At 51.7% G+C, this 24,012-nt stretch overlaps 2 protein-coding genes across 5 annotated transcripts in view; one reads left to right on the top strand and one right to left on the bottom strand.

Annotated features, from left to right (window-relative positions):
- Positions 1-24,012, bottom strand: part of Cep250 (centrosomal protein 250) — a 52,483-nt gene continuing 28,471 nt past the window's right edge. For 3 of the 4 annotated variants that reach the window (XM_052726370.1, XM_052726371.1, XM_052726373.1), the window contains 11 exons: positions 23,286-23,424; positions 22,262-22,604; positions 21,229-21,350; positions 19,706-19,826; positions 18,461-18,582; positions 15,064-17,664; positions 11,579-11,692; positions 11,268-11,417; positions 10,823-10,924; positions 9,916-9,978; positions 7,143-7,866 (listed from right to left, as the gene is read on the bottom strand). In XM_052726370.1, coding sequence (XP_052582330.1) covers positions 7,603-7,866; positions 9,916-9,978; positions 10,823-10,924; positions 11,268-11,417; positions 11,579-11,692; positions 15,064-17,664; positions 18,461-18,582; positions 19,706-19,826; positions 21,229-21,350; positions 22,262-22,604; positions 23,286-23,424 — 4,141 coding nt within the window. In that variant the 3' untranslated portion in view covers positions 7,143-7,602. Of the gene's footprint in view, positions 2,676-7,142; positions 7,867-9,915; positions 9,979-10,822; positions 10,925-11,267; positions 11,418-11,578; positions 11,693-15,063; positions 17,665-18,460; positions 18,583-19,705; positions 19,827-21,228; positions 21,351-22,261; positions 22,605-23,285; positions 23,425-24,012 lie in introns of those variants that run through there. The other variant, XM_052726372.1, reaches the window with a different exon arrangement.
- CUNH20orf173 (chromosome unknown C20orf173 homolog) lies at positions 2,682-7,145 on the top strand. Its single transcript, XM_052726357.1, is given in 3 exon segments — positions 2,682-3,452; positions 3,529-3,713; positions 7,120-7,145. Coding segments are annotated over 3 exon segments (879 nt in total). The 5' UTR covers positions 2,682-2,784.

Below are 24,012 nucleotides of genomic sequence, written 5' to 3'. Positions count from 1 at the left end.
TCTCTCTCTCTCTCTCTTATACACACACACACAGTTACCCTCGTTTAGCCTTCTTCCTTTCCCATAATCCCCTTCACTTTCCTTCTTCTTTCATGTCTTTGTGTGATCATGTGATCCATCGCTTACAAAAATCTCTCTGCTTCCCCTACCAACCATTATCTGCATATAAATCCTCGGGTGTTGATTGGCCCAATCTTTTGGAGATTTTGTGCAGATAATCTGAGCTGTCATGAGATCAAGAGTGCAACTACCAAGTCATGCCCAGAATTCAGAATTCCACGCTGCTCTCCCTTCTTCCTGTAGATCTTACATTCTCTCCACCCCATCTTCCGAAATGTTCCCTGAGCCTTGAAGGGTGTAATATGGCTGTCCCACTTATGTCTGGGTATGTACTGTATGCCAACAGTCATGTACTCTTGGCACTTTGACAGTTATGAGTCTGTAGTGCCCCCTGAGCACCTTTGACCAAAGCTGATCGCCGAACTATTAGGTATAGGGGTTTGTTTTGTATGTTAAAGTTTACCAGACCATTTGCAGTGGTTGAGTCAGGAGGACTGCAAGTCTGAGGTCAACCTGGGCTATGTAGGGAGACCTAGTTTTTAAAACAAAACATACAAAAAACTGAAACAAAGACCAGTCATGGTAATGCTTGTAATCCCAGCACTTAGAAGGCAGAGGAAGGAGGATCAGGATTTCAAGGCAGTTCAAGGTCAGCCTGGGCTGTGAGAACCCATCTCAAAACAAAAGATGTACCAGGTAGCAAAGACATATGCATGAGTCCATGAGGTTGCTCAGAGGCAAAACAGAGCCAAACTAAATGACTATATATAGGGATCAGTATGTAAATTTTCAGGTCTCACTCCAGGAAAAATGGAATACAAAAACTATCTGACTTGAGTTTGATCCTAAGAACCTGCATTAAAAAAAGATGGGTGCAGAGGCTTGAGAGTTGACCTGGTAGTTAAGAGCACGGCTGCTTTTTCAGAGTACCTGGGGATAAGTTTCCAGAACCCACATGGTGGCCCTCAACCATCAGTACTTCCAGTTCCAGGAAATCCAACACCACCTTCTGGCCTTTGTGGGTACTGCATGCACATGGTGCACATACATACATATAGGCAACACACCCATACACATTTGCCTTTGTGGGAGGAGCTCCCTACTGGGGCCTGGCAGCTGATCCACAAGCCACAGAACCAGAATGACACTGACCGGCTGCCAGAAACTCCCTGGAGATGGATGTGAGCAAGCTGCAGACTGTGGTTTAAGACAATTTTCCTTTCTTCAAGCTGAAGGATTGAGCTCAGGCCCCTAATCAGGCTTGTGTGGGAAGTGCTTTTACCCACTGAGCCAGCTATTATAATTTTTTGAGATGGTGTAGCCCTGGCTGGCCTGGAACTCCATATGCAGACCAGACTGCTCTCAAACTCAGAGATCTGCCTGTTGCTGCCTCTCATGTGCTGGGATTAAAGGCTACACCAACATGCCAGGCTGCAATTGGTTTTTAATGAGGAGAGACGAATTTAGCATTCTTGTCTAAAAGATGAAGTACACTGGTTTGTTTTTTATATGTATTTACACATATGTATCAAAGCTGGGTCTTGTGTACTAGTGTGAAAAATAACTACATTATAATGGGAGCCAAGTTTAGCATATTGGTTTTGCAAGGAGAGTTGTTGGGGTTTCTTGCTTTTCTGTTACTTTAATAGTACTAGCTATTCTGGGCAGATGAAACTGTTCTGTGGGGCTAGGGATGTGACTCAGTGGGTAGTTTTGTTTGTCACTAAGCCTGGTAATTTCTAGAACTCACACAGTGCAAGGAGAGAACCGGCTCCTGCAGGCTGTCCTGTGATCACCACACATATGCGCCATGGAATGTATGCCCCCCCCAGCACATACACACTAAATGAATGAGTGCAAAACAATTTAAAAACCTTTCTGTGGTTGCTTCCTTTGTTAGGGAAGAGTTTTTGATACCATAGTATGTGTATAAATTATGTGTGTATATATGTATTAGTAGGGGCTACAGGTGTCATAATATAAATCTAGAAAAAATGAAATAGAGAAAGTGCCATAATGATATCTAATACGTTGTGAGTTGATTTTTTTTTTTTTGGTTTTTCGAGACAGGGTTTCTCTGTGTAGCTTTGCACCTTTCCTGGATCTCACTCTGTAGACCAGGCTGACCTCGAACTCACAGAGATCCACCTGCCTCTGCCTCCCGAGTGCTGGGATTAAAGGCGTGCGCCACCACCGCCCGGCGTGAGTTGATTTTTAAAAAATTAAAGGAGAGAGTAAGAATTTTGGAGGATCACACCAAAACCATAGCAGCGGGGGAAGGTGGGTCATTTACTGACAGAACAGTCTTGCAAGGCTTGGCTTCTAGGGGACATCACAAGTTTACCTCAGGCTTGTTCCAGAGAGAGATCTCAGACGTCTGAGTGGAAAGAGAGCTGAGGACAGTGTGTGCCCCTGGGCTCTCACTTCCCAGCATTAGAGAAAGAGGCTGGAGACTTTCCCCAGGCAGGCTAAAGGATGGTGGTCACAATGTGGACTTTGTGATGCCCTGGGATAACTGGGGTGGCCCCAGCAGCCCGTCTTTCCTTCTGCAGGGAGCACTTATGCTCTCTCCGTCTGTTCTAGCTTCTTCCCTCTAGGCCAGGTCAGAACTCTCCCTGGGGGTGAGAAAATGGACAGGAGGGGAAAGTTGAAGCTGGAAGGAAGGCTGGGGAACTGTGGAGACCAGCATGAAGGGATGCTAGCGCTGTCCATGGCCTCAGCCCCATGTCCTTTCAGGTAGAGAAGTCAGTCTGCTGCCTGCTCCATGAGCCATTGTCTGGGCCAGACATGGAGAACTGCTGGGTCTTTTGGGGGCTCGTCTTGTGGCTGATGGCTCCCTACCTGGATTGGACACATGAATCAGCACCCCAGCAGGAATGGACATACATGGTACCACAGCACTCTAACTGGCTGTGCTTCAAATTTGGGGAGCATGGCTGCCCTTCACGGACCCCCAACTGCTCCACCTGCCACTACACAGTGGCAGGATGGAACTGGTTTGAAGCATGTTATGAGAAGAGCATGCGGTACTTGAGGAGGACAAAAGCGCTCTGGTGGCTGGTCAGTGGTCAGCTGGGCCCTGAGCCCTTCACTGTCCCCCTGGACCCAGTTCCTCCCCCATCCTCTGGCCCAAACCTCTTCTCCTGGCTGCTGTGTGGTGTGCTTCTCCCCTCTCGGCCCCCCAGAACTGAGGGCTGGTGCCAGAACCCCAACTTCTCTTTCTGCTGTTACCAGGGCATGAACTCAATAAGCGAGCTTGGAAAAGTGTGGAAGAAGCCACTAGAAGTGATTTCCAGGCCCCTCCTGTACCATTTTGATTTCCCCTGTGTGCCCTGTGTCATGCTGGGGAACTCTGGCCTCAGCAACACCAACCAATTGTACGTGGCTTTCGGGTAGGCACTAAGGAGAAGGTGGTAGGCCCAGGTCAGGCTTGCCCCAGGTTCTGTTAGTCTCTGCCATTGTTCCCAGGATGAGTCAGGACACCATCCACAGGGCTGAGGCAGATAGGAGGAGCCAAACCACAGGACCCTTCATCTGTCCCAGGAATGCCAGTCACCAGGGTTCCTGGAGGCAGCAGTGGTTCCTGGAGCTTGCTGATCTGGTGCCCCGAATGACAAGGTAATGGAGATGTGCAAGACCTTCTCAGTGTGGAGGTACAGGGAGGTCTCCTTGAGAAGATGGGAGGAATCCTGGGGAGTCTCTGCTGCCTTGCTGGGGATTGCATCTGAGGGATTTTCTTAGGTCTCTGGAGCTTTCTAGAATTTCACCATCTCCAATTCTTTCTCAACTATAGATTTTGGAACAGTCTGATTTCCCTAGAGGCACGAGATAGTTAAGATGAGGTAAGGAGGATGTGGCTCTGATCTGCTGTGGGGAGGACTCAGGCTAGCTCAGGTACAACCTAACACGGGCAACTAGCTGGACAACTGCCAATACTGGAATTCACGGTCTGGTCTGCATGGGCAGCAGGAACTCAGTGCATTACCTGGTATCATCAGCATGGAGGCCAAAGTTCTGTGTATACACTCACTCCACCCTGCCTTCCTCTCTCCCATTCTGCACTTTAATTTTTTAAAAAATTATTTTATGTGTAAGAGTATGTTGGCTGCATGTATGTATGCACACCATGTTCATGCCTGGTGCCCTCAGAGGTCAGAAGAAGGAGTTGGATTCCTTGGAAATGGAGTTATGGATGGCTCTGAGCCACCGTGGGGGTGCTGAGAACCAAACACAGGTCCTCTGCAAGAGCAACAAATGCCCTTAACCACTGAGCTACTTCTCCAGTCCATGTGCAGTTCCCCAGAACTGTAGCTGCCCTCTGTCTTTTCACAGGCCCTCCCTTCCCTGTCTGGAATCCCCTTCCCATGCAGATCAGGGACCAGCTAGTTGATGCTTTTTGAGGCCCAGGGTAAGTTTGGGAGAGTGTTTATCACGCTGTGTTCAGTCTGTCTTCCCTAGAGAGGGGAAGCTCTGTTCTCTCCGAGCTCCAGAAACAGTCTGTCACCAAATGATAGAGGGAACCAGGGCTAAAGGACAGGATGCAGCCTGCTGACATGCACGTCACTCTCATACGCCAGGCCACCCTCTCTGGATTTGGATCAAAACAGCAAAGCAGTCCTATTACGATAAGCAGACCAAAGGCCCCCAGACAGACCTGTCTGCATGGACTAGAGAAGCAGAAACAGAAGTTGCTTGTCAGATAAGATGGACAGACAAAGCTACCATTCACAAGTGACAACTGCTGAGGCATGAATGCTGGAGAGTTTTAGGACAACAGCCACATAACTGTGAAGACATTCATAGGTGAAGATCTAAAGAAAATGGTATGAGATCAGTCTGGTACTGAATAAAATCTTGGTCTGGCTCTCTTCTCTGTAAGCACAGTATCTGGGGAGGAAAGGCCAGATCCTAGGGGCAATGCCTGTCTGTCTGTCATCACCTATCTGTCTGTCTCTCTGTCTATCTATCTATCTACCTACCTACCTATCATCTCTCTATTCATCCATCTATCTTTCACTATGTATAGCCCTGGCTATCCTGGAACTTGCTCTGTAGACCAGGCTGGCCTCTAACTCAGAGATCTGTCTGTTCTTGGGCAGAATTTTACAATGTAGCCCAGGCTGACCTTGAACTCATGATGTTCTGGTCTCAGCCTCCTGAGGACTGGCATTACAAGTATGCACTGCCTCGTCCAGTGTTGTGTAGCATTTTCCTACAAGACAAAACCCTTCCATTTTGGAGGAAAGCCCCTTAAGACACAGGAGCTCCTCTAAGGGGAGGCGAAAATTCCATCCTACAGGAAGCTCCCCAAGTAAACAAGTCAAAAGCTTCAGAAAGTCCCACAAACGGAGCAGATTCACTAGACCCTTCACTCTCTAAGTATGTATCAGTGAGAGTCACTCCCAGACAAGCCCAGCTGTCTGGAAGGAGGCAGAGATCAATGGAACTGCCTGGAAGACTCTCCAACCTGTGGAGCTGCCTGCAATTATGCAGTGAGTGACAAGTGTCCAGCATTTGTGAGTGTCACCCATGGGGTGGGCTTTTGGTGATGCTGCTGTCTTTGGGTCATTTCTACTCCTGTAACTAGCCCTTGCCCATATTCCCATAAGTAACCCCAATAAAATGCATTGGTTCACCGTATTTCCTACACTGAGTAGCATGATCAAACTCAAGTTAGTTTCATTGTTTTCAGAGGGGACTCTTCAGTACTGGGAACTAGAAAAATATGCACATACTAAAAGATGAAACTGGGATACAATACATACAAAAATGTGTGTGTGTGTGTGTGTGTGTGTGTGTGTGTGTGTGTGTGTGTGGACAGGCACCACATATGAAGTACTTAACTGTCAAAAATAGAAAGTGTGAGGGCACTGCACAGCATGCTCGGCTCACTGCACAGCATGCTCGGCTCACTGCACAGCATGCTCGGCTCACGTGCACAGCATGCTCGGCTCACGGGCACAGCATGCTCGGCTCACGGGCACAGCATGCTCGGCTCACGGGCACAGCATGCTCGGCTCACGGGCACAGCATGCTCGGCTCACGGGCACAGCATGCTCGGCTCATGGGCACAGCATGCTCGGCTCACGTGCACAGAGCATGGAGAACAAGAAAACTGCCTTGAGGGCTGGTGACATGGCTTGCTGGGAGAACACACACCACCCAGTAACCTCACGTCTTGCGTTCTATTCCCAACGCTCAAAGAAAAGAGGAGGGGGCACTGCCATTCTCAGGCTTTGAAGGAGTCACCAACAATGGTCTTGGGCCTGTGCGCTCTAGTCCATATCCCCCGCCCTTTCTGTAAGGGACAGGTTTGGCCAGGCTATGCTGACTGGCCTGACACAGGGTTGGACTTAGAGGCCAGAGTCACTTCCAGCTGATGTGCCCAGGAAGGACACGTGAGGGTGTTCAGGCAGACAACCGTGTGTGATGGGGAGAAAAGCCACACGGACTTCTCCAATCACGACTGTGACGTAGCCAAAAGTCAAAGAGCTTGATTTAGGTAAAGAAACTTGGCGGCTGCTTACTGTCTGGGTCAGAGCTCGAGGCCTGCTGTAATCCAGCCTCTAACCTTGGTCCCACCCTTTGCCACAGACAGACCAGTTCCCCACGAGACTGTTCGGCAGGATTCTCAACTAACTCCTCCATGCCTCAAGGGTCCGAGGGTGACTCCCTTGCTCCCTTGGAACCTCTACAGTACTTCTGTTCATACACAGAGCTGCCTCTAAATCGTTAATGTATTACTTGGTTCTTTTTCTGTTTACATGTATGTGCATATGTATGGGCATGGATGTGCTGTCATGCATGTGTGGAGGTCAGAGGACAACTTATCCCCCATCCCGTGGGACGGGGCACAGAACTCAGGTTGTCAGGTGGCAAGTGCCAAGCACCTCACCAGACTTGTTACATGGTTCTTATCAGTCACACTTCAGGCTGGACCAGGATTTTCTCACGTGACCTTCCCGTTAGACAGCATGCCATGCGGTACGTTCATGCTGCCACACGGGAATCAGTGAATCTTCCCAATCCCCTCGATGTCCTCCTTTGGCCCATCTACAGAAGTGGAGACAGCAGCCGAGGGCTAATACAAAGACCTGGGGTTTACTGTAAAGGGGAAGGTGGGGGAGACGGTGAAGCCAAGAAGGCAGCGGACACTCCCTGCACTTGATGCTCCTGCCCAAGACAGAATACCAGGTGCCGCTGGGGCCAGCCGGGCCTTCAGCCTTAGTGTGGACTGTGGTTGCTTCAACAGGCGGAAAGACAACAGATGCCCCGCAGGCAGGACAAGGCACTTCCTGGGTAACAGGAGGTCAGCAAGCAAATGCGATTTGCCTCATTCCCATGTGAGCTGCTGCGACCCTCTCCGGCCTGGAGGGTTCCCATTCTTTTCCTGGGACTGTCAGCTGACCTGGTCCTCCTAGTTGGATAACAGAGCTAAATCTTGCCTTTGGCAAACTTGTAGCGTTGGGGGAACTGTGACCCCCTCTGTAGTCATCCGATGTGCGCCACCTGGCTGGCTGTGTTCTGCCCTGGCTGCAGCTGCTACCTGGGGGTAGTCTGAGCAGTGTCCAGACTGGGATGTAGCAGGACTGGCCCCGGGGATGTCAGACTCTGACTCAGGGACTCATCCAGCTTTCGGGTCTCAGCCTCTAGAACAGTGGCCTCGGGGGCCTGGGCCACTGTGAGGAGGGAGTGGGAGAGGCTGTGCCGCAGGCCTGCTAGCTCACGGCTGGTCTGCACGGATTGCGTGATGTAGTCCTGTCTCTGCTTTCGCTCCAACGCCAGCTGGGCTCTCAGCAGGGCTACCTGGTGGACAGGAAAACCAAGGAGGATAGCGGCTGAAGGCTCGGAAGCTGCTCTGGCCCTTCTGCTCTGGGTTCTCCTGGCTCCACAGTCAGGATGGTTGCTTAATTGTCAACACAATCCAGCACCTGAGAAGAATCTCAGTGGGGGACTATGTACACCAGGTTGGCCTTTGGGCATGTCTGTGAGGGATTGTCTTGTCTACATAAAGAATGTGGGAAGACCCAGCTCATGTTGATGGTACCATTCCTTGGCTTGGGGTCCTGGGTGGAGTGAGCTAAGCAGGCATGCATTCACTCTCAGCTGCGGACTGTGACGTGACTAGCTGCTTTAAGTCCCAGCAGCCTTGACTTCTCTGCTCTGACAGACTGTTTGTTGCTGTGGGATGTTCTGTATGGCAAATATGTTGCTGATTGGTCAATAGATAAAACACTGATTGGCCATTGGCTAGGCAGGAAGTGTAGGCGGGACAAGGAGGAGAATAAAGCTGGGAAGTGGAAGGCTGAGGCAGAGAGACACTGCCAGCCGCCACGATGACAAACAGCATGTGAAGATGCCGGTAAGCCACGAGCCACGTGGCAAGGTATAGATTAATGGAAATGGATTAATTTAAGCTGTAAGAACAGTTAGCAAGAAGCCTGCCACGGTCATACAGTTTGTAACCAATATAAGTCTCTGTGTTTACTTGGTCGGGTCTGAGCGGCTGTGGGACTGGCAGGTGAGAGAGATTTGTCCTGACTGTGGGCCAGGCAGGAAAACTCTAGCTACAGTTTGTTACCTGGAATTGTGAGCTACAGTAACCCCTTTTCCTGTACATTGCCCTTCTCAGGTATTTTATCAATGAGATTAGGACAACAGTGACTCACGGGAGCTACGAGCATCAGTAAAACTCAACAACTTCATTCTTTTAATTTTTAAAAGCGTTACTTAAAAATGTGTATGACTGTTTGGCCTGCATGTATGTATGTGCACCGTGTGTGTCTGGTGCCTACAGAGGTCAGAAAAGGGCGTCAGATCCCCTGAAACTGGACTTGTAGATGGTTGTGAGCCACTATGTCGGTGCTGGGACCCGAACCTGGGTCCTCTGCAGGAACACAAGTACTCTTAGCCGCTCAGCATCTCTCTAGCCCCTCATTAACTTTACTGCAGGAAAATTTACATTTGATCAAATGCCCAGTTTTAATTTTGATAATGGATATGCCTAGGCATAATCCAGTCAAGACCTAGAACATTTTGACCAGGCAAACGTCCCATCAGACCTTTCGGGAGGAGACATTCCAACTTAACTGGAATGGCGAGGCCCAGGGGTCAGTGGTTTTTCAGAACTCCTCCCCAGGTCGTTCCAAGGTGCAGCCAAGGCTGGGAATCACCAACCAAACTTCCCATTGCTCAGATGGGAAGGTGAGATGGGCAGACAAGATGAAGGACTGTTCGGAACTAGGGTGAGAAGAGGCCTTGAGGGCAGCTCTAAGGGGCACACCAGGAAAGAGCAGGTCCCAAGGCCTCTCTCGACTGAGTCAGGGGGCTTCGTAGATTTTAACAGACTACAAAGCAGAGCCCAGTCCAGCTGGAGCCAGCCTGCTGACAGTAACTACTGATTCTGAGAGAGGCTCAGAAATCAAATCTATACTTTTCAGTTCTCTCGGGTGGGGTGGGGGGAGAAAGAGAGGAGTGTGGGACCTTTAGGTGAGACACAGGAGGCATTAGAGTAGTTTCCTGAGTGTGGTGCTTGCCTGGCCGTGTCTGAGTCCACAGTCCTGCCTGCCTACAGCTGAGGGCCAGGCCAGTCAGTGCTTCTCGCCTTATTCTTCCCCAGACCGCTATGCGTCTCCTCTCCCTTTCTAAGTATGGATCTGGAGGGTGGCCTGGACTTGGTACCACACTGCAGGTGGAGTTGGGACTGGAGCACCATTTGTCTCCTATGGAGATCAAAGTTCTCTGAGTGCCAAAGCTACTTTCCCTCTCCTGCTGGAAGTGCACAGACACTAAACCTTGTTGCCCGAGTACAGTGAGGGAAAGGAGGAATGGGAAATGGATTCTTCCAGAACATACCTCTCTCTGAAGCTCAAGCACATGCATGCTATCCGAGGAACCTTTCTGACCTCCTCTTCCATCCTAAGGAAAACAAGTATGAACCCTGTTAGAATGAGCTGTCTTGCTCTGGAGTTTCCACAGCACCCTACCTCTGCCTCTGCTCCAAGGCCAGCGAGGCTTCAGGGGGGTCTATCTGTTGAGCAGGCAACTCCTCACCCCACTCCAGGGGTCTGGGCAACATCTTAAGGGCTAGGAGTACTTGAACTCAAACTGAAATGTGACGGGGCTTGGCTCAAGGCCAAGAGGAGGTCAAGAGGCCCACAGCAGCACCATGGGCAGCACCTTCTGTGAGGAACGTTTTATTTAACATAAGGGTTCTCCAAGGATCTGTTTTGTGGGAGTCTTGGGCTAAACATTTGCCCTTGGGAAACGTTCAAGGAAGTGGGGTGAAGCTGGAGATGTTCAGGACCGGAAGCAGTTCCTCCTACCACGGGACAGGCACAGAAGGGCAAATCCCTTCCCTGAGAACAGGACTCTGTGCCAGGACATATCAGAACTCTAACTTGGTAAACTCAGAACTAAGGGGCTCTTAAATGCAAAGCTGTGGTCAAACTTCTGGGCGTGTCAAGAGCTGGTAAGCATGATAGAGCCCCTGGACGCCAGGGACTCTGGGGGTGACCCAGGGGGACCTGAGGCACTGGTCTGGGAGTGAGTGGATCTGAACCCCTATCCCTGACTGCACTTACCCGCTGATGTCGGACCTGCTCCTAAGGCAAGGACAAACCAAGGGTGGAATCAAGCCAGGAGAGGCTCTCTAGAGAAATGGAGTGGCTGTCTCTACATCTAAGAGTGGCCTGGGATATGTCCTACAGAGGGCTGAGTTTCTACAGAGGCAAGAAGAAAGGCAGGTGAGAGACAGGCAAACCTGCTGTACAGGGGATGAAGCCAGAGTTTCTCTCGTCTCCAGTGACTCTGCTCGGGAAGCGCGCATGGACTCCCTCTTCAGCCTCCTCCGTTCCCGCTCCACCTGCCAATATGCAAGTGAGAAACCACGTGTTGATCTGGAGCCAGCACATGAGTGTAGAGAGCTAGAAGCCATGGGAAATAAGACTGCTGGGCTGGGGAGGGCATATGGTAGGGTACAAAGAAGTGCTCCTGGTACAGAGGAGGCAGGCCAACTCTCAGCCGTGGGAGCAGAGGCTAGCTCTGTGGGTTATTGTGAACTATTCCCGCCCTGTCACAACTACTCTGCTCCCTAGCATGACGAGCAGGCACTCACAGACCATGCATGGCTACTGATTTACTAAAACTGTTTCAGAAACAGGCACAGGCAGCTCTGGGCCCCGGAGGAGGAAACACACGTTCCTGACCTGCTCTAAGACAGTCCGCAGCTGTGCGTTGTGGTGCTGCAGTTTGCTGCGGTCAAATTCCAGCTGCGCCACTGCTTCCTGCAGACGTTCAAGCCTTTGTGTCCACTGCTCCTTCTCCTCCTCCCCAGGACTAGGCTCAGCCACAGATACCTGCAGGGGAGACCCGTGATGCTCATCTGGGCAGCCCAACAGACAGGGAGGAGAGCTGGAGGGCAAAGGGACCAATCTGTCAGTTTGGGTTCAGAGACCCATTCCCAAAGGAGGGGAACAAGTGTTGACAAGGCTCCTCCTACGCCCCCGGGCCCGCTTACCTCTCCAGGCTGTCTGTCTTGTCCAGCTTTGGGCCCTTGGTCTGCTCTGTTGGTTGAGTGTGGGCCATGTGACTGCTGCTCCTCCAGAGCCTGTCTGCTGAGCACCAGCTCCTCCTAGGGTACAGAGCGAGGGACAAAAATCATACTATGCTAAACTCATGTCCAAAGTTGTCCCATCCTCTACCCTCTTCATAAACAAACCATGTTCAAGAAGGGAGATGGATCTGGGAGTGTGTGTGAGTATATGTGTGGTGTTGGTGTTTGGTGTAAGGGGTGTTTGGTGTAAGGGGTGTGGGGTGTGGGGTGTGTGTGTGTGTGTGTGTGTGTGTGTGTGTGTGTCAGGGCACAGGGAAAGGGAGAGCCAAATGGTCTAACCCTGAGCCCTACTTAGATGGTCAGAGCTAACCACTCCAACCAGGTGTCTGTCTGACTTTGGATAAGCTGAAATCTGACTGCCCTTTTTCAACTTTAAAATGGACACAGTATCAGTTCCTTCTTTGAGGGTAGTGAAAAAAATGAGAACAATGGAACCTGGCATGTAAAAATGTTTAAAATATGTAAAATGTAAGTGGTAAAGAGAACTTGCAGTTTTTCTGGAGGACCCGAATTTGGTTCCCAGCACCCACATGGCATGGCTCCCACATGGCATGGCTCACAACTGCCTCTAGCTCCAACTCCAGGGAATCCAACACCCTCTTCTGGCCTTCACAGGCACCTACACACACACACACACACACACACACACACACACACACACACACACACGGCATGCACTCATACAGACATGCACATACACATTAACAATAACAGCCAGGTGACAGTGGCCCATGCCTTTAGTCCCAGCTCTCAGGAGGCAGAGGCAGGTGGATCTCTGTGAGTTCAAGGCCAGCCTGGTTTACAGAGTGAGTTCCAGGACAGCCAGGGCTACATAGAGACACCCTGTCTCGAAAAACAAAACAACCCAACAACAACGACAACAATGACGACAGAAGCAGGACCACCACAGAGAGCTGCCTCTACAGGACGCTTCTGCAACGTCTGGGTGGGGAGAAGGCAGAGTGCCTCTGTCTTGTTACGTTATTGACAGAACACTCCGTAACCTCAGAGCACGGCTAGGAAGTGTCCTCGTGCCCAGATTCATGCCTCCCTTTTGCTATGCCGCAGGACAGGCCCGGAAGTAGGGTGAGTTCCAAGGCAGTAAGATAACTTAGTGGGTGAAGATGCCTGTCTTCTTCTAAGCCTGATGATTGGGACTCAATCCCGGGAACCCACTCTGTGACAGGAGAGAACCAACTCTTGCAAGCTAGCCTCTGACCTCTACACATGTGCCATAGCACACACATACCCCTCAAATAAAAAAATGTTCAAAATTACCTGCTACACACAGTCTCACTGAAACCACCGTTCCCTGCATATCCTTTAAAAATGCAGGCTTGATGCCGGGCAGTGGTGGCACGCCTTTAACCCCAGCACTCAGGAGGCAGAGGCAGTGGATCTCTGTGAGTTTGAGGCCAGCCTGGGCTACAGAGCGAGTTCCAGGATAGTCAGGGCTGTTACACAGAGAAACTTTGTCTCAGAAACCAACCAAACAACCAACCAACCAACCAACCAACCAACCGAAACCAAACAAAAAAGAAAGAAAAGGGAAAAAAACACAGGCTTGAAAAGTGAAATCTCTGCCGGTCAAACAGCCAGTAAATTACAGAACCTATCTCAAATCCAGAAGCCCAACCCCACTGGTCAGCGTAATTCCTTCTTCACACACTACCCTTTCACCAGGGCAGAGCCTTGTGACTTCCCAGAAGGCCAGGAGGCCCCAGGAGTCGTGTGTCTGAGTGACAGAGTCAGTTTCCTTAGAAAGGCGGATTAAGTTTGTCATGGAGGTAGAGCTGTCTATGTGGAGCAGGGAAGCAGCTCTCCCCACGGTTCACTCTCCTGCTAGCCTTGCGGACGAGTGTAAAGATCAATCCATGTGCGTCTATTTAATGGGTAGGTGGTAGGGATTCATTAGGATATAACTCGAGGAAATACACTCACGAATACAGAACGGAGTAGACAGCTAAAATCGTCCTCTGATCTGACCGGGAGCCAATCCACCTGGCGGTTCAATCACACCAGGAAGCAGGAAACAGGGAGAAGGGGCTCTGACAATGGCAAGAAGCACCGCCTCTTTCGGGCCCCATAGCCCAAGGTCATGGGTGGAGCAAATACCACTACAGACAGGGGTCTCGGGCTCAGTGCTGGGGCATGGAGACAACTGAGGCACGGAGCTTGACCTCCAGTTAAATGTTACACCCTGAAGTCCTAGTACCAGTGGTCCTCAATCTTTTTTTTTTTTTTTTGGTTTTTCGAGACAGGGTTTCTCTGTGTAGCTTTGCTCCTTTCCTGGAACTCGCTTTGGAGACCAGGCTGGCCTCGAACTCACAGAGATCCGCCTGGCTCTGCCTCCCGAGTGCTGGGATTAAAGGCGTGCGCCACCACCGCCCGGCGGTCCTCAATCTTTTAATACAGTTCTTCACGTTGTGGTGACCCCCAACCTTAAATTTATTTTTGTTGCTACTTCAAAACTGTAATTTTGTTACTGTTATGAACTGTAATGTCTGATATTCCTGACGGTCTTAGGCAGCCCCTGCAAAAGGGCTGGCTGACCTCAGGGGGTCTCGACCCACAGGCTGAGAACCACTGTCTTTAATCAACACACGTCCTTCCTACCACAGCCCTGAGCTCCACGCTGCCCATGGCACTGTTTCGTTCTTCACTGAGCTGCTTGCCGGAACGTCCCCTTGTGTGTCCCCCAGGTGCCTCGCTCGACTTCCTCAACCGTGCTTCTCTCCACCTTCGTGGGCAGAACCCTTGGTGCTGTGCTACCTTTGTCCTTTCCCTACTCTGTTCACACTAGCTACCCTCCTCTCCGCCTCTCCCGGGACTTCTGTCCGGCTCCTGTCTTCCCGAGGCTGCTGCGCATGCGTCCTGAGCAGCTACTCCGAACTGTTCCTAACTCCTCTACCCACGTCCCTAGGGACCCAGTCCTCAGGAGGCCTGGGTGCCACAGCTCCCGCTGCCCTCGCTTCGTCTCTCGTCGACACCCTCTGTGTTTCGGGTGACTGGAACCTCTCACAGGTCCTCCTTACGTTCCTTCATCCTGCCTCTTCTGCCTTTCCCCACGAAAGCCGCACCTGCACTGTGCCTGGCTAGTTCCCTACCAGTCCCTTCCAACTTCACCTTAAACGCCGGTTTTACCAAGACGCCATCTGGCACCCGCCCTTGGGGGGCTTGGGTGTCCCAGCAGCGTGCTCGGAGCACACGGAACTTCCTTTATCAGACGTGGACTCCAGTGACTATAGCTGCTCATTTGGTCTGCTAGCTCTGAGGTATGGAGGGGCTCACCACCTCCGCGCTCTCTCTCTGAGGTACCACAGGCAGGCAGGCCTTAGCTCAGCTAATGAACTCTGTCCCATGCCCTGCCTCTCCACGCAGTGACTCACCTGTAGCCTTTGCTGTTCCGACTCCCTCTCTAGGACAGAGGCTTGCAGGATCATGGCTATCTCCTGCAGACTGCTGATGCTGGCCTTGCTCTGGGCCAGGGACAGCGCCAAGTCCTGAGCCTTCTCCCTCCATTCGATCTCCCTGGCCTCCGTCTGCCTCAGGGCATTCTGCAGTCGCTCCAACTCCTGCTGCACGGGGGGCAGCTGTGGAGTTGCCTTCTCCACTGGGAAGGCTCTGTGGCTTGGGGAAGAGGCCTCCAGACTCTGCCTTTGCTGGGCCTCCCTCAGCATCAAAATCTCTTCTTCCTTTCGGGCTAGAGCCAGCTGTAGCTCCCTTAGGCTCTCCACAAGGCCCCCGGTCTCCTCTTCTCTCTCTTGCTGCAGACTTTGCTTCTCTCGGAGTCCACTTTCTTGACTCCTCTGGGCCAGCGCCGTTTCCCGCAGCTGCCCCTGCTCTTCCTGCCGCCTCAGCTCCTCCTCCTTCTGGGAAAGGGCCTGCTGGAGCTGCTGCACAACCTCCTGGTGGTGGAGAGCCTGGGCCTGGATCTCACCTTCTCGCATCCTCAGGGCCTCCTCCAGCTGTTGGGCACGTGCCTGGCAGGTGTCCAGGGTAGCCTGCAAGTTGGTAGTGCTGGCCTCCAGAGTGCAGCTCAATTCAGCTTGCTCAAGGAGACTCTGCTCTTTGTCCTGCAGGGCAGCCTGGGCTTTGCTGAGGGCCTGCTGCAGAGCCTCTGCCTGGCCCCATGCTGCGTCCTCCTGATGGCGGGAATACTGATTCTCTGCTCGAAGAGCTGCCAGCTCTTGTTCTTGTTCTGTAAGTGTGGCCTGGGCCTGCAGCCAGCTGTCCTGCAGGGCCCTGGCTTCGGCCTCATGCTCCTGGGCCTGTTCAGCACACCGCTGGTGAAGGGCCAGCACAGCCTTCTCGTGCTCCCGAGACTCAGCCCTCAGGTCTCCCAGCACCTCCTCCAGGGCCCGTACCTGCCGCCCCTCCACTGCCAGCTCTTCCTGGAGCCTCTGCACCTGTTCCTTGTGCTCCTCCAGCTCCCTCTGACGCTCCTGCAGCGTCTCCTGGGCCTGCTCCAGAGCGGCCTGCAGAACACTTGTCTTTTGCTTCATGCTTTCCTCCTGGCCCCGGGTCTGCTGCTGTTCTTGCTGAAGGGCCTCCAGTTCTCGGTCCCTCTGGGCCAGAGCTCTCTGGGCCTCCTCCAGCTGACCCTGAAGTGCCTGCTCTTTCAGCTCTCCTTGTTCCCCGGCTTCCTGGAGATGCCGCTGCAGGGTTGCTAGCTCCTGCTCTCGATGGGTCAGGAGCAGGCTAGTCTCACCCATCTTCCTGTGCAGGCCTTGGAGCTGCTGTTCCAGCTGGCCCGTGTGCTCCTGAAGTTCCTGGATGCGCTCCTGCTGGCATTCTACCTCCTTCTCCTTATCCCGCAGGATCAGCTTCAAGTGCTCCAGGCTCCCACGCTGGGCTTTACTAGGGCTCTTCCCATCGTCTGTCCGCTCGTGCATCAGCTGCCGCTGAGAGGCCAGCTCCTGGCCGCGTTCCCTCAAGGAATGCTTGATCTGTTCCAGGTCCTCCTCTAAGATCTTGGTCTGCAGCGTCCTCTGATCTTCCAGAACCTGAATCCTCTCCTTCTGCAGCATCAGCTCCTGGTCCTTCCTCTCCAGGTCCTGAGTCAGCTGCTCTTTCTGCTTCTGCAGTTCCTTCACCTGCTGGCGCTGAGCCTTCACCTCCTGGTCCCTCTCCTGCAGCTCTCTCGCCACATGGCTGCTGTGGCTCTCCAGCTCCTGGAGCTTGTTGCTTTGTGCCTGCAGCTCCTGGCTCCTTTCTTCCAGGTCCAGTGTGAGATGGGTTAGAGCTACCCTCTGCATCTCCCTCTGGCCCTCCAGCTCCGCAATCACCTGCTGCTGGCCCTCCACTTTGTGATGGCTTTCCTCCAGTTCCAGGGCCAGGCACTCTAGTGTTACCAGCTGCTTCTTCAGATCCTGAATCTGTCCCCTCTGGGATTCAATCACTTGAGCCTTCTTCTCCAGCTCCAGGAGCTGATGTTCCAGGACACTTCTCTGGGTCTCCCGATCTTTCTCCAGTTCTCTGATCTGGTCCCGCTGCACACTCAGTTTCTGCTCCCGCTCCTGGACGGCCATGGGCAGGTGCTCTAAGACCGACCTGCACTTCTCCAGCTCCTGAATCTGTTCTTGTTGCAGGTCTACCTCTTGGCTCCGCTGCTTCAGGTCCAGGGAGAGCAGCTCCAGAGCCGCCTTCTGCATTTCCCGCTGCTTTTCCAGTTCCCGGATCTCAGCCTGCAATGTCTCCACCTCCCGTTCTCTGTTAGACAGGGTCTGGGCCAGCAGGGCTAGATTCTCCTGCAAAGCTTTCCCCTGGGCCACCTTTAGCTCGCCCTGCTCTCTCAAAGCCTGGGCTCTCTCCCGCTCACTCTCCACCTCCTCGTTTTTCAGTTTCAGTGCTGAGCGAGCCGTTCGCAGATCTTCTTCCAGGACACCGGCTGCACTTGCCTGAGCCTGGGCTTCTGCAACACGTGTTTGCAGATGTTCAACCTGGGCTGTCAGCTTCTCCTTGGATGCCTGCAGCAACTCACACTCATTCTGAAAGCAAGAGACAAAATGCTTTAAGGCAAGATTATTTCCTTTTTTTTTTTTTTTTTTTTTTTTTGGTTTTTTTCGAGACAGGGTTTCTCTGTGTAGCTTTGCGCCTTTCCTGGAACTCGCTTTGGAGACCAGGCTGGCCTCACAGAGATCCGCCTGGCTCTGCCTCCCGAGTGCTGGGATTAAAGGCGTGCGCCACCACCGCCCGGCGATTATTTCCTTTTTATTTTGGTCTTTTGAGATAGGGTTTCTTAGTATAGCACTGGCTGTCCTGCAACTTACTCTGTAGACCAGGCTGGCCTTGAACTCAGAGATCTGCCTGCCTCTGTGCCTGCATCTGTGCTGGGATTAAAGGCGTGTGCCACCACCGCCCGGCCAAGATTATTTTCTTGATACTGTCACTCTAACACTGGCCTCTTATTTTGTGGCACCATCAGTGACCAGGCCTTAACAAGGACTGAAGAGTGATATATTCCACTTAAGCTGATTCTATACAAGAGTGTCCCTACAACCTTCTAGAGCTCCTCTGTGTCCAGGGAAGACAGCCTGGTGCAAAGAGGCATTCTAGACCCTGATCTTGCAGATCAAGGAATAACAGTCTAATCTTAATTCAGAAAAGTAATTAGGTGAAGGTTCACCATGACCTTACTAATGGGAAGGCGGGAAGAGTCATGGGACTCTGAGACTTGTTGAAGGAAGCCAGGCATATGAGCACAGGCCACAGTGGGTCTGAGAGGCAGAACCTTGAACTCTAAACACAACTCCTGAGGCACTCTTCCCCAGACCGGCACTTTACCTGCGCTTCCACTTTCTGCAGCTCTGCCTGCTGTAGGCGACTCTGTAAGGATGCCACAGTCTCGTGCAAGTCCCTCAGCTCAGACTCCAGGGAGTTCTGTTTCCCTTCCCACTTGGATTTCTCTTTGAAACGAGCAGAGATGTCGGAGTCAGGTGCATGGTCGCAGGTGGGAGAACACAGGGTATAGAGGCAGATGGAGGACGGGGATCAGAATCAAAGAGGAAAAAATGACACCTGGTGTCCTGGGCCATCGCCTGTCTGCCAGCAGCTGCTTCCAGCCTCACACCTGTCTGCTGTGAGCCCTGGCACAGCCCAGCCTGCTAACCATCCTACACGTCCTCATCCTGATCTCCCAAGGGTCCTCAGATGAGTTCTCCAGACATGACAGCAGGGCCCCTTCTAGCCCCAAATTATATGAGTTTGTGGGAGGTTCCTGGAGGCCCTCAAGTCTGAAGATACCCCAGAGCCAGCTGTTCGTATGGATCTCAGGGAACCCTCAAGTGCCTAAAAAGGCTCATCTCCTTCCTTCTGCAATAGAACTTCAAAAGGGAACAGTCTTGAGGCTCCTTTCCTTTCCAAGTGGTGTCCACCCCTCCAAGCCCTTGGCAGAGGGACATGACAGTGTGTTCTTCCCGATTCCCCTTCCTGGCCTTCTCACAGGAAGTTGGTAATCCTTTTGTCCTCAAAGGCTAATTTTGAGGGTATAGTGGGAAATGATAAAAATAAGTAACACGGATAATTGATGAAAGAAACACAATTTTATGTTCTGATAGTTTTGGCCCAGGGTCACCAGGATTTCATGCTTGAAAAAAAAAAAATCTTCTGCATGGGCTGTTGAAATGGCTCTCACTACTACACCTGACTGCCTGAGCTGGATCCCTTGGGAATCTATTGATAGAAGATGAGAACTGATTTCCACAAATTGCCCTCTGACCTCTATGTACACACACACACACACACACACACACACACACACACACACACAAAGTAAATGCAATTTTAACAACTGAAAAGCAAAAACAAAAACAACTCCCTGCAGAGACTAACAGCAGCCCAGGCAACAACTTCTATCAGTTTCCAAACTGGTTCCTCCTAACTCCTTCTTCCAGGATAGCCCACAAAAGCCAAGCAAAGTGAACAAGAGTTGAAGAGGCTCATCCGCCCTCACAGGTGTCTTAGCTGGTCTCCCCGTTCCTGTCCCCACCTGCTCTTGCCTCCTCTCAGCCTGCTGCCCTAGCATCTCACCTTCCTGGCTCTGGGAGAGCTGTCTCTCCAAGTCCTGCATCTCCGAGTGGACCTGGCTCTTCTGGGCCTCGGTATCAGTGAGCTGCTGTGTCAGCCTCTGGATCTGGTCCCTTAGGTCATCCTGGGAAAGGAAAGGGGTCCAGCTCGTTCCCTCTGAAGCCCAAACTCTGCCCACACTCCGCAGGCCCTGCCATCATGACCCTACTCTCTAAACCAGTTCTCAATCTTCCTAACGCTGTGACCCTTGAATATAGTTCCTCATGCTGTGGTCACCCCCAAGCATAAAATTATTTTTGTTGCTACTTCATAACTGTAATTTTGCTACTGTTATGAATTGTAAATATCTGACATGCAACTCCTGTGAAAAGGTCGTTTGACAACCAAAGGGTTGTGACCCACAGTTGAGAACCACTGCTCTAAACTCTTATGTATTTAGTTCCCTGCAGGGAGGGGGAACCTGAGGGGCACCCTCTGGCCTATGTTTTTGTTGTTATTTCATACAGTCTCATGCAGCCCAGGCTGATCTTAGTGGCTACAAAATGTAGGCTAGTCTTGAACTCCTGCTCATCATCCTGCCTCTACCTCCCAAGTGCTGGGATTATAGACATTTGAGGCCCCACACCTGGTATCTGCCCAAATCTTTTATATATAAAATGAATCTTTTATTTTTATTTCTTTGGGGGGTGGAAGACAAGGACTCAATATACAACTCAGGCTAGTCTCAAATTCTCAATCCTCCTGCCTCAGCCTCCTGAGTGCTGGGACCACAGGCATGTGCCACTGCACCTGGATTATTTCTTTAGGAATAACGGCTCAGTGTCTTATTCCAGGCCACACTCCTTCTCTCCCAAGAGCCTCCCTCCTTCAGAGTTCAGAAGAGCCACCTCTTCCCCACGACGTTCCCTCCCAGTCCCAACAGTACTCTAGCTGAGGCGGCCCTCCTGTTGGCTCCACCCTGGAGGCTTCTGACAGCAGGCTGGGTCTTTATGTCTTTGTATCACCAGCTCTGAGTGGCTGGCTCACAGGCAGCTCTCAACACTGACGAGCAGGTGCACAGTGAGGTGGAGTTAGCTCAGTCTTAAGCCTAGGATGTTCTTGTAAACAGTGACTTCAAATTTCAATGCTCCCCAGCTTACCTGACTTCTCCCAGAGGATTTGGCACTAAGACTAAATTCTTGGATGAGAAATGATATTAAACAAAACCCATGTGTTGTGTTGAAGGGTTTACAGTTCACAGGGCTCCTTCAAGACTCCTGCACACAGCAGTGGGGGTGTGGAGTGGTGTGTGACGGCAGGGTAGCAGGGGAAGGAGAAGCATTATCTGCCCTGCTTTTGGAGTGAACACAAGGCTCAGGGACTCCAAATGCTTCAGTCATGTTTGCAGGGCAGTAAGCGAGCGCACAGGAGGAATGACAGGGCAGAGCTCAGGATGAGGATCCTTTGACCCTTCTCCCTCCACGTTACAAGTCTGTTTGAGCGGCTCGGGAACTCAAGAGGAGGAAGGAGGAGGGCAGAGAACATACCCGGGCCTGCTGAGCCTTCCACAGGTCTTGATGAAGCTTCTGGAGAGCCAATGCTACAGCCTCAGCTGACAGCGCAGTCAGGAGGGGCCCTTTCTTAAAGAGTCTCCTAGCTCCATTCTGATCTGAAGAAAAGAGGAAAATTCTTCTCACCTGGCTGCCACAATAAGAAGTAGTCATCTCTCCCCAGACAGGGCCTTGGCCTTCCCGCTGGCTCCCTCTCTCTGAAGAATCGTTCTCAGTGGTTCATTCGTACACCTTCCATTAGAGCAGTGGTTCTCAACCTTCCTAAGGCTGTGGCCCTTTAATACAGTTCCTCATCTTGTGGTAACCCCAACCATACAATTATTTCGTTGCTAGTTCATAACTGCAATTTAGGTACTGTTATGAATTGTGATGTAAGTATCTGATATGCAGGATATCTGATACTTGACTCCAGTGAAAAGGTCATTCAACCGCCAAAGAGTTCGCCACAGTTTGAGAACTGCTGTGTTACATAATGCTGGCTGTTGGCTGCTATGCTTTCAAGTGCAAGTCGTAAAATTTTTTTTTATCATTTTTTTGGTTGTTGTTGTTTTTTAAAAGATAGGATATATGAAGCCCAGGCTGGCCTGGAATTTACTATGTACTTGAGGATGACTCTGCACTCTTACTCCTCTTGTCCCAACCCCCACCCCAAGCAGGTACCATCATGCCCAGCAACTCACTATGTAGCTCAGGCTGGAGGAACTTAATTCCTACAGTGCCTGAGTGTTAGGGTTATAGGCATGCACCCCACATTTGGCCTAGCTCTTTATGTCTACAATCCCAGAAAAATTCTAAGACAGGACTTTTAATACTTCCATTTTATAGTCAAGAAAAACCATGTTCAGAGAAGTTAGGTGGCTAGCCTGAACCACGATCTGTTCAGGCTACTTGGGATCAGCTGCAGCATCTATGGCCTTAACCTTGATGCTATTTTACAAGAGTAACTACATTCCCTTCCCTTCTCCCAGGCTTTGGCCCACAAGACTTAGCTCTCATCTGGCTTCCTCACCTGGCTCAGGGCCCCACAGGGAAGGAGCAGAGTCGCCCCCGCCCCTCAGCTCAGGCCGGCTCTCACACACAGACCCCAGGGCCTGCTGCAGGACAGAGCAGAGGCTAGCCAGCTGTGCTTGGGCCTGGTTCTCTGGCTGCTGTTCTGCAGCCAGTGCCTCCAGCTGGCTCTCAGTGCTGCGCAGCTGCAGCTGCAGTTGGGTTGCCTTGGCTTCCTGGGTCCACAAAGAAGCTCGAAGCTGCTGCTCTGTGATCCGTGAGGCCTCCAGCTCCTCCAGCAGCTGCGCTTCCCGGGCTACAAAGTCAGCCTCCTTTTCCTTCACCTCTTGCCTCAGTAGTTCCACCTGCCAGGAGGAAGGAGACTCCCTGAGCAAGTGGCACCTTCTCCTCAATCCTCCCGCTTCTGACCCAGATGGGGAGAAGTCCGGCAGGCTCAGCTCTGCAGCAGGTAGCAGGGCCCTGAAATGAGTAGTTCTGACAACTGGGGGTGACCAACACCTGACACAAGGGCCCAGGCTACACTACAGGCCCTGGCCCTGTTCCCAGGCAGACAGGTAGGCCAGCCCCTGCTGTGGTTAGAACTCTGCCCTGAAACCTCGACATGGAGCTAGTCAGACCGCATGAAGACTAGCAGGCAGGCCCAAGCCCTTCTCTCTCCTTCCCAACTCCATCTTTCCTCCAGGCTCAGGTCTCAGGTCTCAGTGAGCAAGCTGAGTATGGAAGTCCTTGCAGGTCACGTATTTGTTGATGCCCTCCAAGTTCCCCTGCTGCATTTTGCCAGTCAGGTAAAACACATTTGCAAGAGCTTCTGCATGAATCAGGCCCACAGGGGCGCTCTGAACACTCTGTTCAGGATGTCACGCTCCTCACAGGGGACATAGCTCATCTCTGGGTCAGGTTCCCACTTGGCCTGTCCAGCCCTGCTTTTCCCCTACTGTTTCTGTCCTGTCTTAGGACAGAAACAATCCACCCAGGCCATCAAAGAGCATCCTCACCAGAAAGCCAGGCTCAGGCATAGTGGGTACCTGCAGACTGAGCTCTCTCTGCCCCTCCTGGGCCTCCTGTATGTCCTGGCGCAGGGAATTCAGCTCCTGCTGTCGGACAGAGTCAGCTTCTTGCAGAACAAGGAGTCTTCCTTCCTTGTCCGCTAGCGACAGTGCCAGGCTGAAACAGAGGGTGGAGAGGTGGGTCATTCCCTCAGGGGCGAGGGCATGCTTTATCGACTGTTTTGTTAGCACTGCTTGTTAAAACAAACAGTAATGGTGACTAGAGTCATTAAAAACTACACCAGTAAGGACTCCTAGGAACTTCATACATATGAGGACTCATTTCAGCCCAAATTTATTCTTCTCTGATAAAGTCCACACATACGTATGCACATATTTCAAATTCACTATATCCAAACCTGCCATCCCTCTGAGCCCCCAATTCCCCACTCATCCTCTCTCACTCTGTCCCCTGGCTCTGTGAGTGACCTTTCATCTATGGTGTCACAGCATGGAAGCCATGAGCATTTCAGTCCTCTTCATCCTACCCACATCCAATCTCTAACTATACGACTGTCTTAAGTTCCTCTCTTCTTCCTTTCCCTGCTCCTTACCATGGTGCAGTCGCTCTCGTTTGGATACCTACACCAGCCTCCTGACTTGTCTTTAGGACTCAATTGTCACCATCAGAAAGATCCATCCCTTCTCAGACCCCTAGGAAACGGAGTGTATGCCGCTCCCCATTGTGAATGGGCTCATGCCATCC

Source organism: Peromyscus californicus, unplaced genomic scaffold (assembly GCF_007827085.1).
Source record: "Peromyscus californicus insignis strain IS unplaced genomic scaffold, ASM782708v3 Scaffold_7__1_contigs__length_154581171, whole genome shotgun sequence".
NCBI classification, from domain to species: domain Eukaryota; kingdom Metazoa; phylum Chordata; class Mammalia; order Rodentia; family Cricetidae; genus Peromyscus; species Peromyscus californicus.
This window is presented reverse-complemented; position numbering and strand designations above follow the sequence as displayed.